Source organism: Chiloscyllium punctatum, chromosome 35, assembly GCF_047496795.1.
Source record: "Chiloscyllium punctatum isolate Juve2018m chromosome 35, sChiPun1.3, whole genome shotgun sequence".
Taxonomy (NCBI): domain Eukaryota; kingdom Metazoa; phylum Chordata; class Chondrichthyes; order Orectolobiformes; family Hemiscylliidae; genus Chiloscyllium; species Chiloscyllium punctatum.
In genome coordinates this window covers 21,601,546-21,629,378 of record NC_092773.1, presented here as the reverse complement: position 1 = coordinate 21,629,378, position 27,833 = coordinate 21,601,546, and the positions used below count along the sequence as shown (strand labels likewise).

Genomic DNA, 27,833 nt, shown 5'->3' with positions numbered 1-27,833 from the left:
TTAGCCTTTGGAACCGAGAGGAGAGGGAATTTCTTCAGCCAGAGAGTGGTTAACCCCTTTCCACCGAGGGTGGTGGAGGCTGTCAGTGAATGTAGTGAAGATAGGAGGTTCACGAGTAAGGGGATCAAGGGTAGAAGGAGAATGGTGCTGAGAGATATGTTAGGCAGAAGAGTTTATGATCTGCAGCTTATGGTTTTTGTCAAACTGAAAAATGTTTAACAGTGGGCCCTTCCTGAAAAGAAAACAATGCTACGCTAATAGAGCTTTTGTTTTAATGTAAATGGGTGGGGGCTGGGGGAAGGCGTGTGTTAGTTGTATTGAGGATCCTGGTCCCTTTCCCCTTTTAAGAGCCACTGAGTTGGGTGTTGTTTACTCTGCACACTCATCCGCCCTTGACCCTAGCTGCTATCCCTGCCTCTCTCTGACCAGGAGTGGCCAGTATGGAAAAGGCGGCTCGCTGAGTGGCCAAGTCCGCTGCCAGTCACTCAAGCGACTCGCGTCTGGATTGGATGGTCCGTCTGTTGGTCAACGCAGACGGGGCGGGAGAAGCTGCAAATCGGCTTGCAGCGGCCCTGCAATTGGACGGCAGCGGCTATCCATCAGCGGCGGGGGTCGCGGATTGGTCGACGAAGCGAGTCGGGTTGTTCCTTGCCGCCAGGCCCACCTCCCTCGAGCGAGGGGGGGGGCGGGGTCAAGGCGAGCCCGCCCAGCCTGCCGGGAAGATGGCGGCGGTGGACGGGAGCTTGCGCTTGGCGCTGGCCGCCCTGTGGGCTGTGGCGGCCGGGCAGCCGGACGGTGGTGGTGGTGGTGGTGGCGAGGTGGAGGTGCGTGGGGTCCGGCTCGAGAGCGGCGGCGGAGTCGGGCCGGTGCGGATGGCGGGCGGCGCGATCGAAGCCGGCGCCGGGGCCCGTTTCCAGCTGAGGGTGTTCGGCGCGCGCCTGGCGGCCGACAGCTGGCCCTGGTTGGCCTACAGCCGCGAGCCCGCGTGCGGCAGCCGCGGCCTCGAGACCGAGTGGCTGCGCCTGGGCGGCAACCAATCGGACGGCTCGGTGCTGGTGAGCGTGCAGGCCGGCCTGCAGGCGGGCCGCTACTACCTGTGCGCCCTGGTGCGCCGGGCGGGGCCCCTGTGGCGGCCCCCCGGCGGCTGGGAGACCCCGCTGGACGTCCGGCCTCCGCCGTCGCCCCGCTCGCTGTGGGGCCGGGTGCTGGCGCTGGCCCTGCTGCTGCTCGCCTCGGCGCTCCTCCACCTGCTGCGCCTCAGCGTGCTGTGGCTGGAGCCCCCGGAGCTGCGCATCATCCGCCACTGCGGCACCGAGGCGGAGAAGCGGCGGGCCGACTCGCTGGAGCCCCTGCGGCGGCGGGGCAACCTGGTGCTGTGCTCCCTGGTGCTGGGCAACGTGCTGGCCAGCTCGTGCCTGGCGGTGCTGCTGCACCAGGTGCTGGGTGCCCTCCTGCCCGCCGTGCTGGTCTGCGCCGGCCTGCTCTTCCTCCTGGGTGAGGTGGTGCCCTATGCCATCTGCTCGCGGTACGGCTTCGCCGTGGCCTCCCGCACCACCTGGCTGACCCGCCTGCTCGTGGTGCTAGCCTCGCCGCTGGCCCTGCCCGTCACCCTGCTCCTGGACTACGCCCTGCGCCAGGATGTCAGCACCTGCTACGTCCGCGAGAAGATCCTGGACATGCTGCGCTCCACCGACCCCTACAGCGAGTTTGTCAAGGAGGAGTTCAGCCGCGGCACGCTGAGGACCAAAGTTGTGGAGGACATCATGACCAGCTTGAAGGACTGCTTCATGCTCAGCGCTGAAGCCGTGCTCGACTTCAACACCATGTCCGAAATTATGCAGTGTGGCTACACCAGGATCCCAGTTTACGAGGAGGAGAGATCCAACATTGTGGACATGGTCTATGTCAAAGACTTGGCCATGGTCGACCCAGAGGACTGCACTCCTTTGAACACCATCATCAAATTCTACAACCACCCCCTGCATTTTGTGTTCAATGACACCAAGTTGGATGCTGTCCTGGAAGAGTTTAAGAAAGGTGATTGTTTATCGCTCGCAGAATCTGTTCCACTGTGCAAAAGGAAATGTTAATTTGCACGATGCTTTGTGGGGAGCCTTCGAACGAGGTGTGCTCATCGTGACCTGAACTTTTTTGACTTGCCTCTCACCACCATTTTTTCTTTCCCACTATAATCCAAAGCACCTACTATTTAGGCCCCTCAGAATGTGTTTTAGTCATAGAGTCACACAGCACAGAAACAGAACCATTAATCCAACCAGTCAATGTCCGAACATAATCCCAAACTAAACTAGTTCCACCTGCCTGTTCCTGGCCTATATCTTTCCAAAGCTTTCCTATTCATGTATCTATCCAAATGTACAAAGAACATGAGTCACATATACATTGTTCTTTCTTCTGTCCAAATGTCTTTTAACCGCTGTAATTGTGTCTGCATTGATCACTACCTCAGGAAGTTCAATGTATATGTGATTCATCCTCTGTTTAAAAAACAATTGACTAGTCTCTTTTAAATCTCTTTGGTCTCACCTTTAAAATGTGCTCCATGGTCTTGAAATTGAGCATCTTAGGGAAAATACAACTACTGTTAGCTCTATGGAGACAGTAAGAACTGCAGTTGTTGGAAGCCAGAGTCAATAAATGCAGAGCTGGAGGAACACAGCGGGTCAGATACCGTTGGAGGAGCAGGAAAGTCAACGTTTTGGTGTGGGACCCTTTATCAGACCTGATGAAGGGTCCCTGCCTGAAGCTTTGGCTTTCATGCTCTTCTAATGCTGTCTGACCTGCTGTGCTTCTCCAGCTCCACATCTGTAGACTTTACCATTAACTCTATCTCTACTTCACATTATTTTATAAACTCCTATTAGGCTGCCTCTTGATCTCCTATGCTCCAGTAAAAAATGTCCCAGCCTGTCTAGCCTTTCTTTATAACTCAAGCCTTCCGTACTCAGCATCGTCCAGGCAAATTTCTGCTGAATCTTCTCCAGCTGAATAATATCCCTGCTATAACTGTGCGACCAGAGCTGGACACAATGTTCCAGAAGAGGCTTGACCCATATTGTGTAGAACCTCAACATAACTTCCCAACTGTTATCCTCAAAGCACTGAACAATAGAGGCAGCATGCCAAATGGTGTTTTCACCACCCTGTCAATATGTGACACAAACTGCACCCCTAGTGCTCTCTATTCTACAACATTACCCAAATCCCTACCATTAATTGTATAAGCCCTACCCTTGTTTTACTAAAATGCAATACCTTGCATTTATCTAGATTGAGCTCCTTCTGCCATTTTTCAGCTCATTGCCCCATTTGATTGCATGCCTAAGTTTTGTCCCTCTCCCAGATTCTGACTTCTCTGGTCCTGTTTCACGATCTGTACAGGTGCTGCTGTTCATTAATGGGATCACCAACACAGTTCTCAAACTGCAGCTGGGCAAGTTGACAAGGCTTTTTTTAAACCAGAGCACACAACGTCTCAGGTTTTAGCTTTGGAAATGCTGGTGTTGGACTGGTCTGTACAAAGTTTAAAAATCATACAACGCCAGCTTGTAGTCCAACAGGTTTATTTGGAAGCACTAGCTTTCAGAGCGCTGCTCCTTGGGGTGGTTGTGGAGTGTAAGGTTACGATCTTATACTCCACTATCAGTTGATGAAGGAGCAGTGTTCCAAAAGCTAGTTCTTCCAAATAACCCTGTTGGACTATAACCTGGTGTTGTGTGATTTTTAACTCAGGTTTTAGAAATAGAGTAGGAAAGCGAGGGATGTTGTGTTGAATCTGTAAAAGTCATAGTCAATTCTGGGTATACTACTCAAGGAAGGAAGGCCTTTTTGCTTTCCAGTTTTACCTAATTTCCCTTGAACCGAGTCACTTGCCTGACTATTTCAGAGAGCTGTGCAGAGTCAATTGCATTGTTGTAGATCTGGAGTTGCATGCAAGCCAGACACATTTTTTTACATCAATTGATAATAACTATCAAGAGTCACTATGGCTTAATTGTTGCATTTAAATTCTGAAACAGACATATTTCTAATATTTGAGGGAATCAAGGGTGACGGGGAAAGAACAGCAAAGTGGAGTTTAGGGTTATTAAATCAGCCAGAATGATCTCGTCCAATGGGAGAGCAGATTTGTTTGGCTGAATAGATTATTCCGTTCCTCCATCCTATGATTTGCATTTAAGTGTAGGAGCTGCAATTATTCTTGCACAGCAGAGGAGGAGAGTCAATTGCTGTTCTCCAAATTGTCAGTGTCTTTAACAAGACAGAGAAAATGTTTTCAGCATCTGGAGGGTCAGTAATCGCAGTGCGTAAAGTTTCAGTTTCAAACGAACCAAAGGCAATACAAGAGTTTGTTTTGAATGCAGTGGGTTGTGATTTTGAATGCAGCCCCTGAAAGGGTGATGTTGGCAGATTCAGAGTAACTTTAAAATGTGTATGATGTGGAGTGTAGGGAAATTCCTTTGAAAGACCATGATGGGCGGAATGACCTCCATCTGGTGGCTCAGTGACGCTTATTCTGGTGGTTGACATGAAGCCACCAAGTTCAATAACTCAAAAGATTTGGTGCCAGTTGTTAACACTTGGCTGTGTGTCTGTCAGCACTCATTGACACGAATTGCCTTATCCTGCTTCATCACTCAGGGGCTAGGTCCCAGCCAAGGGCACAGTTGACTACTGGTACCTATTCTGTGAAATCCACTGCAGTGGTTCAGCAGGACTGAAGTATTTTCATAGCAATTACCTGAGAGCTGAATTGTATTTAATAATACCAGTATAACAGCAAGAGTTAGCAGATAGCTTTTTGGTAATGAATTGTTGTCTGTATTTATAAATATCAGAGCTTGGTGTGGCGTATCGTTGAATTGTTTCTGCTTTAAGATAGAGAGAGGCCTCACATTTGCTTTCTGGATCATTCTAGCATATCCTGTTTGAATTCATTGTGAGCAGAAGCACAATTATAGTTTTACTTTCCATCATCCATTTGAAAAGCATTTTTTTTTTGAGAACGCCTACTTCATTTTTCCAGGAATTAATGCCCCCTTTCCCCTTTCCTCATTGATTAGCCAGGATCCAGATTTCTATCAGGAGCTTGAGTATAGGTTGTTGATACATTAACTTGAAACTTTTCCTTCAGTGATTGCCTGAAATACCAGCTGGATGTTGTATTCCACTTTTGGCTTAATACACAAGCATCCCGCTGCCAAAGCATGCACCTGAACCCTCACCTCACCAGTCCAGGACTTTACCTGGCAAGTTAAATTAAAAAGGGATAAAATGCCCAGCAGGATAGTGAGCAACGTGAACTCAAGGCCTCGAGCAATCAAGGCTACCACTCTGAGTGAGGGTGTACAAAAAGCAGAACGTTTACTGCACAGTCACCATTCAACCTGCTGTGTTTGCACCATTCTGTATAAGCAATTCACTCATTAACATTTTTCCACCTCACCATAATGGTGCACTTGGTTCTTTTTCAAATTCTGTCGAATTCTAATTTCCTTTTAGTATACCTCAACAGAACCTACCTCCACTGTGTTCTGAGGTCCTGCATTGTGGATTGTAATCATTTGTTGGATGAGCACACATTTCCTCATATCATTTTTGCAATACTTTAAATGTGTGTCCCTCACTTCTGACCCTTGCTTAAGTGGGAACACCACCTGATCTGTCTGGACCTCTGTAGATTTTAAATCAAATCTACAGTTCTGAGAAACAGTTTGTAGCAGTGGCTTCGATAAGTCCCAGCTGGACAGTGTCTGATTCTGGTGCCACATTTTCAGAGACACGTTTAGGCCTTGGCAAGGGAACAGAGGACATTTACAAGAATGATAGAAATGGTTGGGGTGCTTTCATTTTGCAGAAAGACTTGAGGCGGTGGGCTCTCTTTAGAGCAGAGGTGGTGAACATAGAACATTACAGTGCAGTACAGGCCCCTCTGCCCTCGATATTGTGCTGACATGTGAAACCCATCTAACCGACACTATTCCATTATCGATCGTATGTTTATCCAATGACCATTTAAATGCCCATAAAGTTGGCGAGTCCACTACTGTTACAAGCAGGGCGTTCCACACCCCTACTACTCTCTGAGTAAAGAACCTATCTCTGATATCTGCCCTATATCTATCACCCCTCAATTTAAAGCTATGTCCCATCGTGCTAGCCATCACCATCCAAGGAAAAAGGCTCTCGCTGTCCAACCTGTCTAATCTTCTGATCATCCTGTATGTCTCTAAGTTGCCTCTTAACCTTCTCTCTAATGAAAACAGCCTCAAATTCCTCAGCCTTTCTTCATAAGACCTTCCCTCCATACCAGGCAACATCCTGGTAAATCTCATCTGCATTCTTTCCAATGCTTGCTGTAATGCAGTGACCTTAACTGTACGCAATCCTCCAACTGTGGCTGCACCACAGTTTTGTACAGCTGCAACATGACCTCATGGCTCCAAACCTCAATCCCTGTATCAGTAAAAGCTAATGCACCGTATGCCTTCATAACAACCCTCTCAACCTGGGTGGCAACTTTCAGGGATCTATGTACGTTGGACACTGAATCTGTCTGCTCATCCACACTACCAAGTACCTTACCATGAACCCATTTCTGTATTGCTGTTTCTCCTTCCAAAGTAAATCATCTCACACTTGTCTGCATTAAACTCTCAGCCCAGCCCTGCAGCTTATCTACGTACCTCTGTAACCTGCAAAATCCTTCCGCATTATCCACAGCTCTACCGACTTGTGTCTTCTGCAAACTTCCTTCTACACCCTCATCCAGGTCATGTATAAAAATGACAAACAGCATTGGCCCTTGCTTTTGTGCACCTCTATTCAATCTCCTTGCACAAAAATCTGAGCAGTTTTAATAAAAATAGAAAAGGATAAACTTGTCCCAGATACAGGAGGGTTGATTTCACATGGTTGTATGAAGATTTAGGGTAATTTGAAAAGTAACATTTTGGATTCATGGTTAGTGGTACAGTGCAATGTTATAATCTGGAATTAACTGCCTCAGAGGGTTCTGGATTTATTTGTTACTTCTGTAAACGCAGTCAGATACTTGAAAAGCAACTTAAAGTTTGCAAGGTTATTGGTGGAACTTCAGATGAGTGGAATAAACAGAATTGTTCTTTTGAAGAGCTCTCCCAGGCATGATGGCCTGAATGCTGTACTTAGGGGCTGTAAGATTTGCTGCTTCCATGTAATGATGTGAATTAGTAGTAGAGCTTTTGGCTCTTTGAACCTGCTCCACGACTCAATAAAACAAACTCAGAGAAAGTGCTGGTAATGTCACTGAACGAGTAATCCAGAGGCTGGCAGAAAATTAATTCAGTTAGTTAATTTAATGAATAAAACTAGTGTTGAAGAAGGTACAACAACTTACTGTGGGTAATCGTAAAAGTCCATCTGGATCACTCATGCCGTTTAGGGAGGGATGTTTGCCCCCCTTAATCGGTCTGGCTCATATGATTCCAGAACAGTGTTCCCTCCAAACTGCCAGCTGCTCTGATATTCCATGCACGGCATTTGGTGTTGGCGCTCTGAATGCAGTTTGACTTCCAATTCCGGGAGTCAGTGGTGTGCATGTGCCTCGGAGGCTTGAGCAGCCAGTGAGAAAATGTAGTGGGAATGCAACTCCCGGCACACAGCAATAGAATTTACTCTTTACAGCCCTCTGAAATAGTCCAGTAAACCGCTCGGGTGAAGGACAATTGGAGGATGGGCAACGAATGCTGGCCTTTCCAGCGGCACCCACATCTGATTGAATAAAGAAACAAAGTAAACGTGTTGGCTGATCTGATTGTGCCCTCGACTCCACTTTGCAACCTCCTCCCCAATACCTTTGACTCCCCTGTCAGTCCAGAATCTGCCTTAAAAATATTCAGTGACTCTGCTTTTACTGCTCTCCAGGCTCTCCCCTTTTCTTGAATGGGACACCTTTAATTTGTAAAAGCTGCCCTTTAATTTTAGTCTCTTCCTTAGCTTTTTCATGCTTGTAGATCCTCAGAGTGGGAGGGGGCAAGCAGCAAGGAGAGAAAGGCTTGAATCCAAGTTGGTTTGGCTTACTTGGTTGTTGTGTTTTATCACCTAAACTTGTTCAGAGGTTATAACAGTGTTGTGTTCATGTTGTTTTGAGGCAAATCCCAAATGGCAATGGTCCAGAAGGTGAACAACGAAGGAGATGGTGATCCTTTCTACGAGGTACTCGGTTTAGTGACACTTGGGGATGTCATCGAAGAAATCATCAAATCTGAGATCCTCGACGAATCAGATAATAGTAAGTTGAAATTTGAGGAGTTTACAGTCAGAGATGGACAGCATGGAAACAGACCATTCGGTCCAACCCGTCCATGCTGACCAGATATCCCAACCCAATCTAGTCCCACCTGCCAGCACCCGGCCCATATCCCTCCAAACCCTTCCTATTCATATACCCATCCAAATGCCTCTTCAGTGTTGCAATTGCACCAGCCCCCATCACTTCCTCTGACAGCGCATTCCATATACATACCACCCTCTGTGTGAAAACGTTGCCCGTTAGGTCTCTTTTCTATCTTTCCCCTCTCACCCTAAACCTATGCCCTCTAGTTCTGGACTCCCTGACCCCAAGGAAAAGACTTTGCCTATTTATCCTATCCATGCCCCTCATAATTTTGTTGACCTCTATAAGGTCACCCCTCAGCCTCCGCGCTCCAGGAAAAACAGCCCCAGCCTGTTCAGCCTCTCCCTGTAGCTCAAATCCTCCAACCCTGGCAACATCCTTGTAAATCTTTTCTGAACCCTTTCAAGTTTCACAACATCTTTCCGATAGGAAGGAGACCAGAATTGCACACAATATTCCAACAGTGGCCTAACCAATGACCTGTACAGCCGCAACATGACCTCCCAACTCCTGTACTCAATACTCTGACCAATAAAGGAAAGCATACCAAACGCCTTCTTCACTATCCTATCGACCTGCGACTCTACTTTCAAGGAGCTATGAAACTGGTCTCTTTGTTCAGCAACACTTCCTAAGACCTTACCATTAAGCGTATAAGTCCTGCTAAGATTTGCTTTCCCAAAATGTAGCACCTTGCATTTATCTAAATTAAACTCCATCTACCACTTCTCAGCCCCTTGGCCCGTTTGGTCAAGATCCTGTTGTGATCTGAGGTAACCCTCTTCACTGTCCACTACACCTCTAATTTTGGTGTCATCCGCAAACTTACTAACTGTGCCACTTATTCTTGCATCTAAATTGTTTATGTAAATGACAAAATGTAGAGGACCCAGCACCGATCCTTGTGGCACTCCACTGGTCAGAGGCCTGATGGCTTTTACAATTCTGGGTCGTCTCACCAATTCCCTTCTCAGAAGGATTATTCAGCATTTCGGTAGAGGGACTGACCATTCTGTGTTAGCAACCCTGGTGCCAATGTTTATGCTCCACATAAATGCTCTCCCTCTCTTTTTCTCACCCAGTCAACATATCCTTTTTCTGTCTGTCTTGTTGATCTATCTTTCCTTTAAATGCATCTTTGCTGTTTCCCTGTGAGGTGGCTCATTCCAACCATTTCTCTTGAATTCCTGATTGGATTTCCTAGTGAACATAATTGATTTAAGGCTGCTGATTCTGATATCGCCTGCTTTTGGAAATTTTCCTGTATCAGCCCACTCAAAATCACCTACTATCTTAAAGAACTCAATCAAACGGGAGCCCCCTTCTGTGCACCTTTTCCTCATGTATATGACTTCTCAGTTCTTGGACTATTAGAGTACATTTTTTGCCTTTTGGTGCCTCCCAAATTCTTTTCTATAGCACAGACCCTACTTGTGCCATTTAACCAAGGTTATATACATGATTATTATGACTTGCTGCTTTACCTGTGATGAAAATGTAACACTGGTGTTGATTCACCATTAAGGACTTGCTGTAAGCACAGGGTGGATCAATTTCCTTCTGCAGGGATTTCCTTAATCGTTTTTGTTAATTGTCTCAGGGAGTTGGTTAGCTCAGTTGGCTGGATGGCTGCTTTGTGATACAGAGCAATGCCGACATAGTGGTTTCATTTCCTGCACTGGCTGATATTACCATGAAGGACTCACCTTTTCAACCTCTTACCCTCGCCTGAGCATTGTGACCCTCAGGTTAAATAACTACCAGTCATGTCTTTCTAATGGTAGCATAATGTTTCTTAAAAGACAGGTGAACCACATTGGTTTTGAATGATAGCTGATAGTTACAACATCGACACCAATTTCAGTGCAAATCTATCATTCCTTAAATGTGGACAGCACTCGCTATTCCAGATGTGGTCTCATCAAAGCCCTGTACGTTTGTGGCCTGACTTTGTTGATTCCAGTCTATTAGCAATTGAGACTAAAGTGCCATTTGCCTTTGCAATTGATCACTGTACCTGCTCAATAATGTTCTGCCTTTTGAGAGAGCGCTACCTAGCTTTAGACTTCTTGAGGGAGGGAACAGAAATCAGTTAGACAGCATTGTCACTCTATGCAGTAATATTGATTTCTTCCCAGCAAGGACATGAAAAATCAAAGCTGAGAAAAGACCCTTTAGAGTACAAAGACAATCCCTCTTGTTATTTCTTTAACAATATCTCGTTCCCAACTTTTGTGCTTCTCCCACAATGTTGTGCTCCCTCAGTCCTCCCCATCTGATGCAGTGCTTCTGCAGTGCAGGTATTGCATCTCCAACAGTGCAGAGCATCCTCAAAAGAGTAGTCTTCCGGCACATGCTGGAAGATGCAAGTGAGATTCATGATGCTTTTTTCGTTGCAGTCTCACTTGAAGAATGATTTACATTTCAAATGGGGAATGACCTGTGCTACTTTGCTGAGATGGTGGTGGAGGATTGAATTTAAGCCAATTGTAAGTGACTCAAAGAATCTCCATCAGAGATGACAGTTGTTTTTTTCAAATTTCCTATTCCTTTCACAGTGGAGAATAAGGTGAAGAAAAAGCCTGCTCCCATCGGCACTTCTATTGAACGCAAGAAGGAAGATGTCTCGTTTTTTAAGGTGCCTGATATCGATCTAAAGGGAAAGATTTCACCCCAGCTTTTACTAGCAACTCAGCGTTTCTTATCCAGAGGTAGGGAGACAGTTACTGCTGGGGAAAAGGCTGGGGTTGTGAGAGGGATGGTAGAGGCTAAGTGTCTTTGGTTCCTCTCCAAAATGTGTCTTGTAATGTGCCATGTTTTTCTGAAGAGAGAGAAAACCGTGAGTTTGAAGCTACTAAGTTGACAGACTCTTGGTTTTAGTTTGGTGAAAGTGGTTAGGGGAGGTCAGTGCTGCACTGAAATTTAGAGTATAATCTAATGTTGGTTGACAGTTTTAAGACTGAAATCTTGCATGGCTGAATTTGGACTCTTGTGTGTTTCTAGGGAGCACTGGGACGGGTTAACCCTAGAGTGTAGTACTAGAGGGAAGGTGACTATAACTGAGAGGGAACTGGGGTAAGGAATGAATTATGTGCATACTAAAGAAAGTATATTGTGTGATCTTGCTCCCACTTTAATGCAGAAGTCCTGAATAATAGCAGCAACGTTGATGTATTCAGACTGTGCCAACGTGATTTTGTATTTAAATACTAACATGCGTAATGAGCCATTTACTGATGGAGAAACAGCCCAGGGCCTGCCTTTGGGTGTTCATGTGGGATTATAAAATCAGAGCGTCTGTTTTCTTCACACCACTCTCCACCTCGCCCCCAAGGAAAGAATCCCAACTACATTAACTTTCAGCTACTCTGAAGTACATCACTCCGGTAACGATAGCGTAGCTAAGCGGGTTACTTTTGAGCTTGTTGCTATACTGCTATAACGACCGCAGGTTGTGTTTGCAGAAGTGGAGTTGTTCAGCCCCTCGCGGGTCTCTGAGAGCGTTCTTCTCCATCTACTCAAACACCCCAGTGTCAACCAGGAGGTGAAGTTCAACGAAAATCACAAGATGGCTCCGGAGCATTACCTTTACCAGCGGAATCAGCCAGTCGACTACTTCATTCTGGTGTTGCAGGTACGTGTTCATTCTGATGCTTCTCCTGGACACGAAATCCCTACCTTTTGACTTTTACTTGGGAGTGCCCCTTCACCCGAGTCATCTGGATACATTTCAAGGGAAACTGGACAGGTAGCTGTGAGTAAAGGGAATAGAAGGTTGCATGAATAGAAAAGGGGAGGAAAGCTAAGAGGAGACCCAAGGAGCAGATGATGAAGTAGTACTAATATCACTGCACTAGAGATCCAGAAGCCCAGGTGAATACGTTGGGATTACAGATTCAAATCCTACTTGTCAGACATTTAAATTTGGTGACTTGACAAAACCTGAAATCTAAAGCTAATGGCGATCGTTACAACTGTGATAAATTATTGTTAATAATAATGAAAATGTTACTGTTCATCAGAGGACTTGTAACACTTGGGGGGAAAAGGGCAACAGAGGTGCAGGGACTCTGCATTGAAAACTTTGGGCTCTGATATTTACAATGCTTGTGGAGAACTTTGCCTGAAGTATAAAGTCACACTCTGCCTGCCCACTTTACTGTACTGTCATGCTGCCACTCTATTCAGAGGTGTCAGTGCAAAAAGCTGGCCTGACACTTGAATGCACTGCTTCACTGTTGTTGGGGTGCCATCTTTCATGTGAACCATTCACTGTAGGTAGATTGGCGAAGCAACCCTGATGGGTCCTGACTTGTTCTGGAAAGGGCTGGAGGGGCCAAATGGCCGAATTCTGCTCTTATTTGCTTCTGTCCCAAGGCACTATTTCAAAGAAGAACAAAGTCATCCTCCCAGTGTCCTGGTTGATATGCACACCCAAAACAATGTGACTTAGAAAGAGTTGGTATGGTTCTTACTGCAGTGCTGTTGTGGGAACTTGCTGTGTGTAAATTGGCTGCAGCAGTTCTGACACAATAAAACATCTCAAATATTTGTCAACAGTAGAGCATATTACAGACTTTGTTGGTGAAGATACATAGCTGAATCCTGATGACTCAGCATGGTTGTTCTGTGACATGGCTCAAGTTAGTAACATTGAAATCTTTTTACTTGTTAACACCATGGAACCTTTTTCAATATTTCTCTTGCTTTTATTCTTCAGATGTGTCTTATGTCAGTATCTGCCTTGACATGTCGTTCTGTGTTATGCAAAGTGTTGTCGCATTCTTGTTACCATCAGTAACAACGCATTGTAAATCTGCTCTTGAAAACAGGGACGAGTGGAGGTGGAGATAGGCAAAGAGGGTTTGAAGTTTGAAAACGGAGCCTTTACCTACTATGGTGTCTCTGCACTAACCACCCCATCCTCTGGTAGGAATTTATGCTTTGCTTGTTTCTATTGGTTCTCCACAGTCCTGGCAAACTGGACTTCAGCATTTCACTGATGTGTATGCAAACAGCTTGAATGTGTTTAAGAATTGTTATCCACATTGATTCTTTACAGTGTTAACAAGAGGATGGGGATAGTTGTTGGAAGGGATAAGAGTGGGAGTGAAAGGTGCTGTGGTGTACCTGTCCTTGATGTAGGCACCAAGGAGAGAGCTTTGCTCTGTATCTAATAGCACATGTCCTGGCAGTGTTGGGGTCAGTGGAGAGGCAGCTTCACCTGTAGATGAAAGGAGCAGAGGGGGTATTACTCTGTATTTAGCTCTCTGTGGTTCCTGTCCTGGGAATGTTTGATATGAACAGTGTGGAGGCAGCGTTACTGCTTTTCACTGTACCTGACTTTGCAGTGTTTGATGGGAACAATGTCAAAGTCGCTTTAGTTTCAAATTAAAGGAGTAGAGGCAGCTTGACTCTGTATCTAAATGTGTGCTGTCCCTGTCCTTGGGGTTGTTTGATGGGAACAATGTGGACAGAGCTTTTATTTCAGCTGAAGAGTAGAGGTTGCTTGACTTGTCACTTAACCCTGTGTTTGATGGGGACAGTGTAGAGAGAACTTTACTCTGTCTCTAACCCTGTGCTGTCCCTGTCCTATGGATGTTTCATGAGGTCAGCCTTGAGGCTGTTTTACAGAAATAGTAGGAGCTTTGCTGTCACTTTAAAAGAGTAGAGGAACTTTTACTGGGCCTAACTCCTTGCTGACCATGGAGAGTTTGCTAGGGCCAATGTTCAGGAAACTTTACCTTCAGTTTAAAAAACCAGAGGAAGCTTTACTCTACCTAACACCATGCTGTCCGTGGATGGGAGTGTTTGATGGGAGCTTTACTTTCAATTTCGTAGAGTCGAGGGAAATGTACTGTGTCTAATCCTGTGCTGTCCCTGTCCTGGGAGCTGTTAATGGGGACATTGTGGAGGCGGCTTTACTTGCAGTTTAAAAGCATTGAGGGAGTGTTTGGTTGCGACAGTGTCGAGGAAGCTTTACTTCTTCAGTTTCAAACGGTAGAGGAAAGTTTACACTGAATCCTTACCCTGCGTTGTACCTGAAACAGAAACAGGAATTGCTGGAGAAACTCTGCAGGTCTGGCAGCACCTGTGAAGAGGAAACCAGAGTTAACGCTTTTTCCCGTCCTTTACGTGTTTTATGGGGGTGGTGCAGTGGATCCATTGCTCTATCTAACTCAGCAGTATACCTGTCCTGAGAGTGTTTGATGGAATGATGGTCTGAGCTGTACAATCTGTATCATTATTTCCAGTGCCTGTGTTTTTAGAGTTCATTCTCCTGGCTAACTATAATTGTATTTAACTCTGCAGATCCATTGCTTGTGGACATTTTATCTCTTGTCTATGAAATGCTGTCACTGATAGCTAAGCACACCAGGTGTGTGACATTTTTACACTGCAATTGACCGACATCAATTATAAATTCAGTGTTGTTTAGAAAGGAAAGATAAAGCTAATCTTGAATATTTTATTTTAAAGTGGAATTAAATTTCGTCTGCATGCATGGCCCATTTGACTTCTGCACTCTGGTTCCATGACACCTAGTCTGAACTTGCTGTGCATTGTCGAGAGCAAAGGGCTTGTATGCTCGTTAAAGTTGTCACAGGACCTCTTTAGCTTCTCTGCTGTTCACAACTGTAGTGCTCATTTAACTCTGTTTTTCTCAGTCCACCAGTCACCAGTCTCGAATGTGAAGTGGAGTCGGCGAGATCTGTTCTCCAAGGATCTCCTGGAATCTGGGGAGAGTGCAAACCTTTCCATGTACTGCCCTGATTATACTGTGAGAGCACTAAACGACCTTCAGGTTCTCAAGGTAATGTTGCAGCTAGGAAAGATAAGGAAAAGTACCGAATGAAACTAAAGCGGAAAATGTTAAGGTTATGTAATGGAGTTTGGTGGAGAGACGGAGATGGTCAGTTGTCATCTAACAGCAGAGAAACAAGTCAGATTTCTGGTCAAACTCCCCTGTCTGAGGAGTTCTTTCTCATTTTACATACATTCCACTTGTAGAGTTATCGATGGTTTTAAACGGTGTCTTCATATACCTTATGATACACTATATAGGAATAGTGAGGACTTGTATCCAAGTCTTCTGGCTCAAAACAGGGACATTACTGTGGAGCTCTTTGTTTTTGAATTCTGTATGAAGTCTGCATCTTTTTGGAATGGAGTTTGCATTGCAAGTATTAATTGGAGCAACGTCCTAACTTTGCACCTCTACCTGCCACTGTTAAGAAAGGGCATATACAGGCTCTGTTTTGTTTCCCTTCAGGTTACTCGGCTGCAGTATTTAAATGCGATTATGGCCTCGAGAATACACAATTCTTCACTGTCGCCAGATACATTTGAACTCAAAGTGATTCCCAGCAGTCAAGCAAAGTTGCTTAAAGACCAAAACTTCTCCAGAAGTGAGTGATTTTTTTGATGCAATGGCCTTCATAGTTTGGAGACTGATCAAAAGAGGCTGATTCCTGGAATGAAGGGTTGACTTATGAAGATTGGCTAAACAGGTCAGGCCTTCATTCATTAGGGTTATAAAAAATGAGAGCTGAACCTATTGAAACATTGAAGATTCTGAGGGGGCTTGACTGGGTAGGTGGTGAGAGAAAACCTCCATGAGTCGGGGCAGACTCAGGGGCATGGTTAGAGAAAGAGGGGATATTGGTTTAAAATTGAGATGTGAAAGAATTTAATCTCATGAGGAAAAGGCAGGGAAGTGGCCCAAGGCTGACAGCTGGAACAGATGTGACTGACCTGATGGCCTTCTCAAGTGCTGTAACATTGCCACAATTGTGGTGTTGGGGAGTCAGTGCAGAAAAGAATGGGAAGCTAAACCCACTTTCATGAATTGGGACTTACGAGGAAAGATTGAAAACTGGGGCTTTTCACTTCAGAAAGTAGATGTATTGTCACACTATATGATTATCTTTATTTGACACAAGATTGCTATGAAAATGGAAACGTGTGGAGAGGCTGTCAAGCACTAGAGGCAGTGTTGAAAGGAAGAGACCGCTATAGGAAGTGCATGTGTAAATACTAGAAGTAGTTGTGAAGCCATTGGCACCAGAATTAGAGCAGTTTTGTTCAGTCTTATTTGAGGAACAAATTCTAGTCTAAAATAACAATGCCGTCTTGTTTGTACTCTCTTGATCCATTCATATACATTGTCCACTGTAATTTAACTAGTGAGGGGAACGGCTGAGCATCTGGGGAGTGCTGAAAGTCAATGATGGCAAGCTGTTATACATTGCTCTCCACTAAGAGAACACTGTAACGTACCCCTAAGGCCTGTTAGATTTCGAAGAAAGAAAGGGAAAATGGAGCAAAAGAGAGAAAAGATCTGAGATGCTTATCCTCTGGGCTATGAGTTGCTGTCAAATAAGCTGCATGACATCTCAAAACTCACTTGGGGTATCTTTGATGAAAGGTTGACTTTTTTTTTCCCTAATTGTTGTTGTCAGGTACCAGCAGAAGTAAACCACAAAGCGAAGAAGACAGTCCTGAGAGGCATGATGGTGTCTAGCCTAAGAGAATTTGCAAGGGTATTTGGCTCTTGTGTGTCCAAAGCCACACCACTTCAGTAAGCTGCGAATGTACTGTGCTAGTGCCTGGCTGGAGCTATGGCCATCCATTTGCTGGACAAACGAATTTGTTACAAAGTGGGTTTGGGATGGGTTGGAGAAAGGACTTTGTTATTTTTGTAGACTTTGTGCACCAGGAAAAGACTGGCATATGTAATGCTAAGACGACTAACCGTGACTAATTTCTCAGATAGAACTCTTTCTCTGATTTTTAGACTTGGAAGGGTTACAGTTGTTTTAATCAGTTGCAGTATAATAGACAAAACCGTTTATTATCACTCTCTCCCATGGACAACGAGGTCTACTGCAGTTACTTGAAGACTACAGAATACAGATGTGTTAAAGCAATATTGAATGTGAATACACCACAGTTCTTTTTAAAATTGTTTTTCACCCCCACACTAAGATGAATGCTATTTATAGTAAAGCCCTGATTGATGAATTCTCTTGAGTTTCTGGTTGTTAGCTTGCAAGCCTTTCAGTCCATGCAAAGTCTTCATTTAAGAAGGAGGGAAAGTCTTGTGTCTCTGCAGGGATTTTTACTATCTCAGGATACATGAAACTACTTTACACCCATTAAAGTGCTTTTCAAGCATAGTCAGTGGTGTAAGGCTGGCAACGCAGCAGACTGATGCTCACTCAGCAAGATCCTGCAAACTGTAATGTGCGAAGGATTGGATAATCTGCTTTGATAAAGTTGGATGGGCAATAATTATTGAGTCTGGACAGCAAGTGGTAAGCAGGGGTGGAATCTCCTTTTTATTTTTGCAGTAGTGCTGACAGACCTTTGACATTCCACCTGAGAGAGCAGGATGTGGCTGCTGTTCACTGTTTCATCCAGAAGCTAGGATGTTCAACTTTGCAGCTATGCCCTCAGTACTGGACTGGCTTATCAGCCTGGATAGTTGTGTGGTTTATGATCTGTGGTTTTTAACTTGACCAGGTTTCAATAATGTGGCTTGAGCTGCAAGTCACCAACACAGACACTGTCAACTCCCCAGCTCTGCTAACTTTAGGGACATGAGATATTATTGAGCTAAGGACGGAAAGATCTGCTCTGCAGTAGTATCCTTTGTGGTCTGGTGAGGCTCTCTTCAGGCTGCTCGGTGGATTCTTAAACTAAATACAATGGGGGAACCAAACATCACAATAACCAGTGCATTCAGGGAACCAGAGGGGAAATTGTTTTAAAAATCAGTTTTGAGATGTAATGATTTCTGCACAACCCTTGCAGGAGAGGCTCTTTGCTACTGACCAGGCACTGTTCATACTCCAACCAGTGCTTTCATATTTATTCACCTTCTGTCCAGAACTGAATTCCTCATTCAGCTGGTTTGAAATTCTGCATGACTGCCGATCAATTCTTAAGAGATAAGGAAAGGTCAAGCATGAGGTAGGATCTTTGGGCCACTAGTTCATTACATTCAGTAATCTAGACCCGAGATGTATCTTGTGTTCCTTTTGGATGGAGCTGAATGATTAGCACACTTTATCCCTTGACAAGAACTCTGTAAAAATTACTTGTTGTGTCCAAACTTCTGTTGGCTAGACTGCCTGATCCAAACCCTCTGGGTCTTCGTTTATGATCTGTCTGACAGGGCTGGTACAAGCCTTCAGAGTTGATGCTGTTCTCAGCATCATGGGTGTCTGGAAAGGGAAGGTGAATAAACATGGCTTGGAAGTTCCCCTAGGAAGGAAGGAGATTGCATTTATTTTGTCACCTCAGAAGCAATTAACAAACTTCACAGACTGAGAGGCACCTTTGAAATGTAGTTCCTGATGCAGTTTTAAAATATACCAGCTGATCCATGTGGAACAATGTCTGGTAAAAACATGAAGTGACTATGAGCCTAGCTTTTTGAGGGGTAAAACTTGGCCTAAACCTAAGTGAGTAATCTCACAGCTCTTCAGAATTAACCCACATCCAAGATCTTTTGCATCAACTTTGGAGAATGGATGGGCACCTCTGTTTGATGACATCTGTGAAGGTGCAACACTCCTTTCCTGCTGCATTGAAATGTTGTTCGAGATTATCATGCTTGCGTTCTCTAGAGTAGCACATGAACTGACAAGCTACCTAAATTCACATTCACCTCTTCCATTACATGGAGAGCATGTATGACACGATGATGTTGGAGCAAGTGTTTTCATCAAATGCTGTATCCTGTACTTGACTTTCTTTGAGAGAAGATCCTGGAACTACCCAGCTCGATGTATATGGACTTAAGGGCCTGCTCCTGGTTTGTATCACTGAATACTACAACGTATTGATTCATCATTCAGAGAAGCGTAAGACTACACACTACCGTGTGCTTCAGTTAAAGTTGGGCTTGAGTTGCTAAATGTAAAGTGTTTGTACCACACAAGTGATAGCCAATTACCATGCCATTGCCACTGCTGAATCCTGTCAAATGCTGTCCTGTGGATTATCATTGAGCAGAAACCGAACTGGGCTCGTCATTTAAGTATTGTGGTTACAAGAGCAGGTCAGAAGCTTGGTATTTTACAAGTGAAATAAATTCTGGAATTGGCCAAGTTATTGTTAAATACCCAAGTGACTTGCTGATGTCCTTCAGGGTAGGATCTATCTCCCTTACCTGGCCTTCGTCATGTTTAACACTCTTCCCCTCTGAAATGCTTACAGTGTGCTTGCTTGATGAAGAAGAAGAGCCCCTGATGCATGAATTAAAGTGCAATCTTTTAAATGAGAAATAACCGGAGATGGACCTAGAGTTCATTAATGCCTCAGGCTGGTCATGGAGAGCATTTGTTTTGGAGAATGATTTGATCTTCTGGTGAGCTTTTGACAGTTGTTTCTCTGACTGCCATTACTGAACTGTTCTGAAAGAGGAAACCTAGCTGCAGTAAGAGCTCCAGTTTAATTTGAGTGATTTTGGTGGACTGCTAGCTCGAAAGAGGCAAATATATTGTTTGGGAGAGGGGAGAGAAGCTGGATTCAACCTTGCTGCAGTAACCCAGGCCAGAGAGAGGGCTGAAATACTGCACTGATCCTTGACTTGTGTCCCTTCATCTCTTGCTCCCAACAAGGGAAATTTGAACTCCTGTCTGAAGTCATCGCTGACTTAAACCCTCGTGCGAGAAAGCACCTGGGTGTTTGTGAAGAACTAGCACTTGATAATCACCTTGGATGGTCACTTGCTGTCTGGTATGTTTCTCTGAAGACTTTTGCCATCTTTTTGTTATGCATGCAGTGTACTCCTTGGTGAGGGCAGGTGTGTAGACCATGATCAAACCTTGCATCTTTTTAATCAGATTTTCTGCAGGATGTGCAAAGTCCACCTGGAGCACGCAAATTGTAAACGTGCAGACCTGCTCCTTGTCTTTCGTGGGTGTTGGTACAACCAAGAGAAGTTCTGACACAAACCGAGAAGTCGCACGTTCCATCTCCACTTTGTCCTGTGCAAGCTGGCTTCAGGTGGGCTATGTGGTGGGATTGCTACAATCAGCCTCAATTTTCTGGGAAGGGGAATCAGAAATTCACCCGGGCTTTTCATCTCCTGACTGCTTTGAGTGAGTGTGAGGATGCGATATACCTCTGCAGTAAAGTCCCACGCTCAAACAGCCTCACTAACGAATGGCCAGTCAGATGGGGTGCAAGAAGCTGAGTCCAGCAACTGACAGGAAGGATGGAAAACAAGAAAATGAAAAAAATGCAGATCCTGCATGACAGCCTATCACGACTCTCACAGCTGAAAGTAGAACTAGAATGTGATAAGGCACGTCCAGTTACTTTCTTAGCTCTCCTTTGCTTTTGATCTGATTCTGTCTGTCTCTTGCTGATCCTTCCCTCTTCTGTTAGTCTGCAGTGTTTCACTGTTGCTTGCATTAAAAAGCACACTGTCTAAAACTGCATCAGAAGTAATTTATAAAAACTCTGTTTTACCAAAGAGTCTAGCAAGAAATTTAAGTGCCAATAATTCAGCCAAAATCAGACTTGTGCTTGTTCAAAACACGGTTGTTTTCCCAGTATATCTATGAGGTTCTGAATCAAGAAGCAATCATCAGGTTTCAGACAAATGATTTTGAGGGTTACTTTGTGCACTTGTGTTTTATATACAAACAAATGTATTAAAATTGTGTAGCTTCTGATACATATTTTTAATCACATTCCAGGTAAATATTTTTTAATCATTGCAATTAAAAGGTACCTCTCATTTGTATGTACATTTATATTGTAATATTGCAGATATATATTTAAGAGAAATGGGTATGTATTGTGTTGTATTGTACTGATGGAGCTGTTGCGTTAGATTGCAGGTCAGTTTAATAAATTTTTAAAAACCTCCAAGTGAGTGCAGTGTATACTGCAGCGGCACCAGCTTGCAGCCTGAATTCACCTCCCTCAAAAACTGCACGATGGTTGAGAGTTTGTCTTCTCTTGAAGAGGCTGATGTTTGAAGCTTTATTCTTTAATCCTTTTATGTCCGGCCCTTTGTGTTGTGTGCTGTTGAAGGGTGCATTTAAGAACTGAATGTACACGCATGCATATTGTAATTTTTAACTTGTTTTTGCCTATTTCTTGCCTTCATGGGTGTCAGCACTGCAGCTCCTTACTCCCTCATCTGAGTACACCTATGTGTAGGCAGATTTACTTGGCCATGTTTGGCAAATCATCTGTTACAACTAAGTATATTGAATGTTCACCAATTTACTTCCTGTTGGGAGGGGAAGGGGGTAGAAGCAGTGAGTAATGGAAATGCAGGTTGATCTCCGACCATCTTACCCAAGCAGTACATCTCACTGTTGCCAGTTAAGGTAAGTTGGCACAGTTAAGATGTAGATATGTTGTCCTTGGATATCTGTTTGACTACTAAGGGTGGGATATCCATACCAGGTCTTTGTTGGATCTCTGGAGGCAGTGATACTTGAATCTGCATACTGCGCAGACTTTCTGCTCTCTCACTCATTCCACATTTCATGAAGGGGCTCATCTTTCACAAGTATACATTGTTAAACGCTATCACCCTTGCTGCACACCTCTAAGGCAGTCAGTTACTGGCAACTTTCCAATCCGCTCCTATTTTCCCTCTTTCTCGATTCTTGCAGTGGGTTTTGCATTTGACTTTGGAATGTTCTGAGGTTGTAAAAGGTGATTTGTATAAGTGCAGTTTTATTTCTCATTTACCATAGGTCTGCTGTGTCTTGCATTCAAACAACAAATTATGATAGTATCAAATGCTAGTGCAACTGAATTAATTGCTGCTGTAATCGACTGAAATTGGAGCATAGGTACCCCTTCAAAACAATGTAAGCAATTCCTGAAGTCCAGTCTGGCAATCCGTTCTTGGGAAGGATGTAGTTAAAGCCTGGTTACCCACCTCGAACTGTAGTACCTTGTTCAGCATTGGAGGTTTACTCTTTCAAGTCATCTTCCATTTTTTAACTTATTGAGTTCTTGAAATGGGTGAAAATAGTAGGAGGAGGCAGGTAACTTCACGGTACTGTTCTACCATTCTGTAATCCAACCCCATAATCCACATTGTCACCTTTTGAGTGACTTCCACATGTGTATCTACCCCACTTGCTCCGTCAACTCTGTTACTTGATCTCAACTGAAGTGAGTCGGACATGATTATTGTTCAACAAATCTGGACTTCATATTCTCCAAGTCAGAATTGAACTTGACCTTGAGAATGTTCCCAAGTTATTTTCACTGCCCCGCTCAGAAGGGTTTATCCCATATAGCACAAATCACATTTGTAAAAAACACTGAATGATTGTGATCATTCTGCAATTTCCACCCTTCCCTCCATAACCCAGGATTAACTCATTCAGCATGTGTGACCTGTTATCCTCAAGAAATTCTCAAATCATATTTTGTGTTAAACCAGTATTTCAAATTCCTCTCTTGACCAATAAGTCCAGGTAAGTCTTTTAAGTGATTAAATATGGATTTTCTTGACTTAAAACTAATGACCTTCAAATCAGGTGCAATATCTTGTTTAAATAGGGAACTGCTTGGTAGTGGCAGATATCTGTCAATCAGCTGAAAGCATTTTGTTCATTCGATGCTTTTTACTGAAGCAGGAACATAAACTAACTGGCGATTCATCTGAAGCTTTAAGGAAGAGGTATGTTTTTCAAATCACGTGGTCAGGAGACTAAGCCTGAGTGAGATCACAGGCCTGAATAACAACGAATTAGGTTAATGAGAGAATTTGATGGATGGAGGAAAGAGCTGCTTTGAGTAAGGATTATTGCAACAAGTGTAGCGTGTTAATTATTAGTTGGATTTAGTAAGATTTACTGATTTTTGTAAGGATTGTTAAGCTAAGACCAAGTAAAATGGAGTTATTAAAATAAACGAAACTGGGAGCAATGTGGGAAGAAAGTTAAGAGAATTGGTCATTGTCAAGAGTTTAGTGGCTTCGTGGTTGAAAGGGAATGGGTGACCAGTAGGGAACACCAGGCAGGTCTTGAAGGAGTTCTCTTAGGTCCTGCTTGCTAATCAGTTTCCTGTTTTGGATTTCATTGAGGGAATTGGTTGTTCAGAGGAGTGTATCACACCCAAGGTTGTGCCAGCTTTGCTGTACAGCAGAGAAGATGATGAAAAGAAGAGCAGTAGTGATAAGGGGATTTGTGGTTGTGGAAACCAGTATCTGTGGATGTAACTCCAGAATGGTATATTGCCTCCATAGTGCCAGGCTCAAAGATGTTGCAGAACAGCAGAGTATAAATATATACAAATCCCCGGGTTGCGAATGGATTCCAATCTTGAGGCTGTTTGCAAGTTCGTTTGTATGCAAGTCGGAATTTAATGCAGAACGATGTAAAGGAGCCATTCATAAATAGAGAAAATGGTTGTACGCCAGAGCTTTGAAGTTTCAGCCTCGTGTGAGATTGCATTTGTAAATTAGGGACCCCCTTTATACACTTTTCAATGCTGTCAAACACCTGTGCTGTACACTTTTTAACCTTTGCTTTTTTCTGTCTTTCAGAGTCATTCGTTAATTTCCCCAGCTGCTTCTGGGGTAACGTGAACAGCCGGAGATCATGGTCCTCAGTGATTTAGGTAGGAAAGGGCACAGTGGTTCTGAAAGCAGGTTTTAGGAAGCTCGGCACGAGATTCAAAAACAGACCTCTAAAGCAGTAATCTCAGGATTACTGTGACTTCCACGTGCTCATGAGCCTAGAAATAGGAGAATTGGACAGTTGAATTCCAGGCTGGAAAGCTGATATAAGAAGGAGGACATCAGATTTTTCAGGTTCTGGGACGTGTTCTAGGGAAGATGGCCTGGATGTTCTATCCCCAGAGCGGGACTAGGATGAATATCCTAACAAGCTAGAGGGTTTAAGCTAGGTTGACAGTGTGGAGGACACAGATCCCTGGGACAAATTCTTGAATCCAGGCTGGGAGACAGATAATTATTGGGTGACCCTGACAGACAAGAAAAGCGAAGGTTAGAGCATGTGCAGTGAGGAGCTTGACAGAGTTAATATGTATATAAATGCAAAGAATATACCAATTTTTTTTTAAAATGGGGTGGTGTTGCATTATTGACTGAACAATGAATTTCAGCTGTCAGGAGGCATGATACACTCAATGAATCCTCAAATGTAAGTTGAGTTCAAATTAAAACAGGGCAGTCACACAACTAGGAGCATATTGGAGGCCTCCAAATAATGAACAGAAGATTGGGGAGCAAGTGTGTAGGCAAATTGATGACCGCAAAAGCAATTCAGCTGTCACAACTGGCAGATTTGACTACCTTAAAATGAACTGTGATACAAGCAGTATGCAAGACATGGAGGCAGAATATTGTCGAACTGCATTCAAGGCATTTTTGTTTACTGGCATGTAACATTTAGACTCCTAGAAATGTTCAGCACAAAAACAAACCTTTCAGTCCAATGTGTCCTTGCCAACCAGATGTCTTAAATTAAACTTGTCTCATTTTTCAGCACTTGATCCGTATACCTCTAAACTCTTCCTATTCATATACCCATCCAGGTGCCTTTTAAATGTTATTGCACCAGCATCCTCCACTTTCTCTGTAACTTAATCCATACATTATCCACCTTTGCAGGCAACGGTTGCCCATCAGGTCCCTTTTAAATCTTTCCCCTTTCACCTGAAACTTATGCCCGCTAGTTTTGGACTCCCCTACCCTAGGGATAAGATCTTTGTCTTTACCTTATCCGTGCTCCTCATGATTTTATAAACCCCTGTAAGGTCACCCCTCCGCCTCTGATACTCCAGGGAAAACAGCCCCACCCTGTTCAGCCTCTCCATGTAGCTCAAACCCTCCAACCCTGGCAACATCCTTGTAAATCTTTTCTACACCCTTTCAAGTTTCACAATATCCTTCCTATTACAGGGCGACCAGAATTGCACACAGTATTCCAACAGTGGTCTAACCAATGTCCTGTATTGCCGCTACACAGTCGGAAATGACACTGGGCAAGTGAATGAAGTTGCAGGAAGTGGCCATTTAGGGGTAGAGACTGTGATAAAGTTAGATTTAGCATTGTTATGGGGGGAAAAAAAACTCTTTAAGTTCCAAATTTTATGGCGCTCAGGAATCTGCCAAAGGTGAACTGGATACAGCTACTTGATACAAAATCAATAGTGATATTCAAAAACAAGATTCTGCGAGTTCTGTGCAGACATATCAAAATACAAAAGGTGGTACTGCCTAATCTAGAGACCCCCCCCCCCCGCTCTTCAGATATATACAGGATAAGATAAGGCAAGAAAAGAAAGCTTTTGACTATCACACGAAGGTCTTTATGCAGAAAGCTTGGACAAGTGAAAAAAGTGAAACAAGAAAGGAAATTAGGAATGCAGAATGAAGATTTAAAAAAAAATTGAATGTTAAAATGAAAAGAAATCCAAAGGTCTTCTATCAGCGCATGAAAACCAGAATATTGAAGGAAAGATCAGGACCTATTAGAAATAATCAAGATAAGTTATTCATAAATGAAGATGATGAGACAGGGTCCTTAATGAGTTCTTTGTCTCTGTCTTCACAAAGGAGCAGGAAGATGCAGACATTCTAGTTGAAGAGGAGCAGTGTGAAATATTAGATAAAGTAAGTATAATGTGAGAAGTACTGACATCCTTGAATGTGGATAAGTCACCAGGGAAAAATGGGTAGCTGTTAAAGGATACTAGGAAGAAAATATTGGGTGACATATTAGAGAAATGGAGGTCTGTCAATGTCTTTTCATGGTTTAAAACGGGGTGAGAATCCATTCTCAAGATAAATTGTCGCTTGGGAAGGCATGCATTGATAAGGATTGTCTGCATGGTTTTCTTCAGCAAAAATCAAGTCTATCTTCCTCCAAAAAAAACCTCAAATTGTTGAGGTAATCTTGCAGCCCACATGGGATAAATGTCCTGGAAGCCAGACCCCCATTATTGCACAAGTCCCCACAAATGTGAAATATGACCAGTATAATCACTGGGAAGGTTAGTTCACCTGACTGTGTGACCACTGAGGCAAAAAGAAGCTCTCACTATGTTCTGTGAGTGAACAAGAAAACTGAAACATATTTATTTGTAAGAAACATATCCTTTAACAGGTGCCATTATTATGAATTGCAAAGATGCATACTTACACTATCCCACCCATAAAATCCAAACACATACATGTTCATTCACAAATAGGTCGGGCGACGTAGATAAGTTTATGGTGGCTGGAAAATATAGGCAGAAAATGAATCAAGTTTGTGGATCAAGGGTCCAAATTAAAAGATATGAAATGGGGTGACTTTCTAAGAATTCTTTCAGTTTTTGGTGATAATTGTTGTGAACCAGGCCAGATTCCCCCTCAGAACCTTTCAAGAAGGTTGCTCAGACCCTAACTTTTCTAGTTTTGTTAAGCAGGTGTTAGGATGGATATTCCAGGAGTGATGCAGCTGGTCAAACCGTTCGGTTTTAAACAAAATAGAATTTATTTACACAGTACTGAATGCACCACAAACAAAACAAAGCAGAAAATAGGATAACTTTACTTTAAAACCCAGTTGACACTATCACAACTCAATAATGCTGTTCCAAATACTTGCAACATCCTCATAAGCACCCCTTTGGCAAAAAAGGTACAATCAAACACAGGTTCTTATCATAGAGATATCAGAGAGAAAGAGACAGAGGGGGTCAGCGTAGAACTGTCTCTTTGACCACCAGCCCCAGAAACTGACTGCTTGCTAAAACCAAACCAAACCAGAGAAAAGCTGAGCTGGGAGAACTGGCTACTCCCCTTTCATTCAGAGAATCCTGACAGTGTGGAAACAGGCCATTAGACCCAACAAGTCAGCGCTGACCCTTTGAAGAATGTCTCACTCAGTCCCATGTCCCTATTACTTGACATTTCCACTCACTAATGCACCTAACCGACACATCCCTGAATACTATGAGCAATTTTTAGCATAGCCAATCACCTAATGTGCGCACCTTTGGACTGTGGAAAGAAGCACACGCAGACACTGAGAGAATGTGCAAACTCCAAACTGACAGTCACCTGTGGTTGCAATTGAATCCGGATCCCTGGTAATGTGAGGCAGCAATGCTAACCACTGAGCCACCATGCTGCCCATAATTGTGCAAGTGTATTTTTTTAAACTTGAAAGCCTCTTGACTAAGGCAGTATCTGTTGGCTGCAATCAAATTGGCCCTAAAACCCACTCAAACCAGCCCTTCTGTGAAGGAGAGTGAGCAAGCAGATTTGCTTCATAGGCTTTTGGACCTCTGAGTTCAGAGCCAAAACTACCACTTAACCAATCCAAAAGCTGGTGCTGGGCAGTTGCTTTGTATTTCAGTCCAAAAGTACCTGATGCCAGCTAGACTCGTGCAAATATCAAATCCAGATTCTCCCTGAAATTACATG

The 27,833-nt window shown here is 43.8% G+C and overlaps 1 protein-coding gene across 2 annotated transcripts; it reads left to right on the top strand.

Annotated features, from left to right (window-relative positions):
* Positions 1-707: 707 nt before the first annotated feature.
* Positions 708-26,033, top strand: LOC140459763 (metal transporter CNNM3). 2 transcript variants are annotated; one of them, XR_011953861.1, is made up of 9 exons: positions 708-2,037; positions 8,153-8,293; positions 10,957-11,109; positions 11,863-12,032; positions 13,231-13,327; positions 15,067-15,212; positions 15,672-15,807; positions 16,861-24,013; positions 25,977-26,033. XR_011953861.1 is itself a non-coding variant. In XM_072554268.1 (8 exons), the coding sequence occupies exons 1-8, from the start codon at positions 723-725 to the stop codon at positions 16,920-16,922; spliced, it is 2,220 nt and encodes a 739-aa protein (XP_072410369.1). In that variant the 5' UTR covers positions 708-722; the 3' UTR covers positions 16,923-24,437. The 2 variants fall into 2 exon arrangements, 1 of the variants encoding a protein (XP_072410369.1); XM_072554268.1 differs by lacking the exon at positions 25,977-26,033 and having other exon boundaries at positions 16,861-24,437.
* The last annotated feature ends 1,800 nt before the right edge of the window (positions 26,034-27,833 follow it).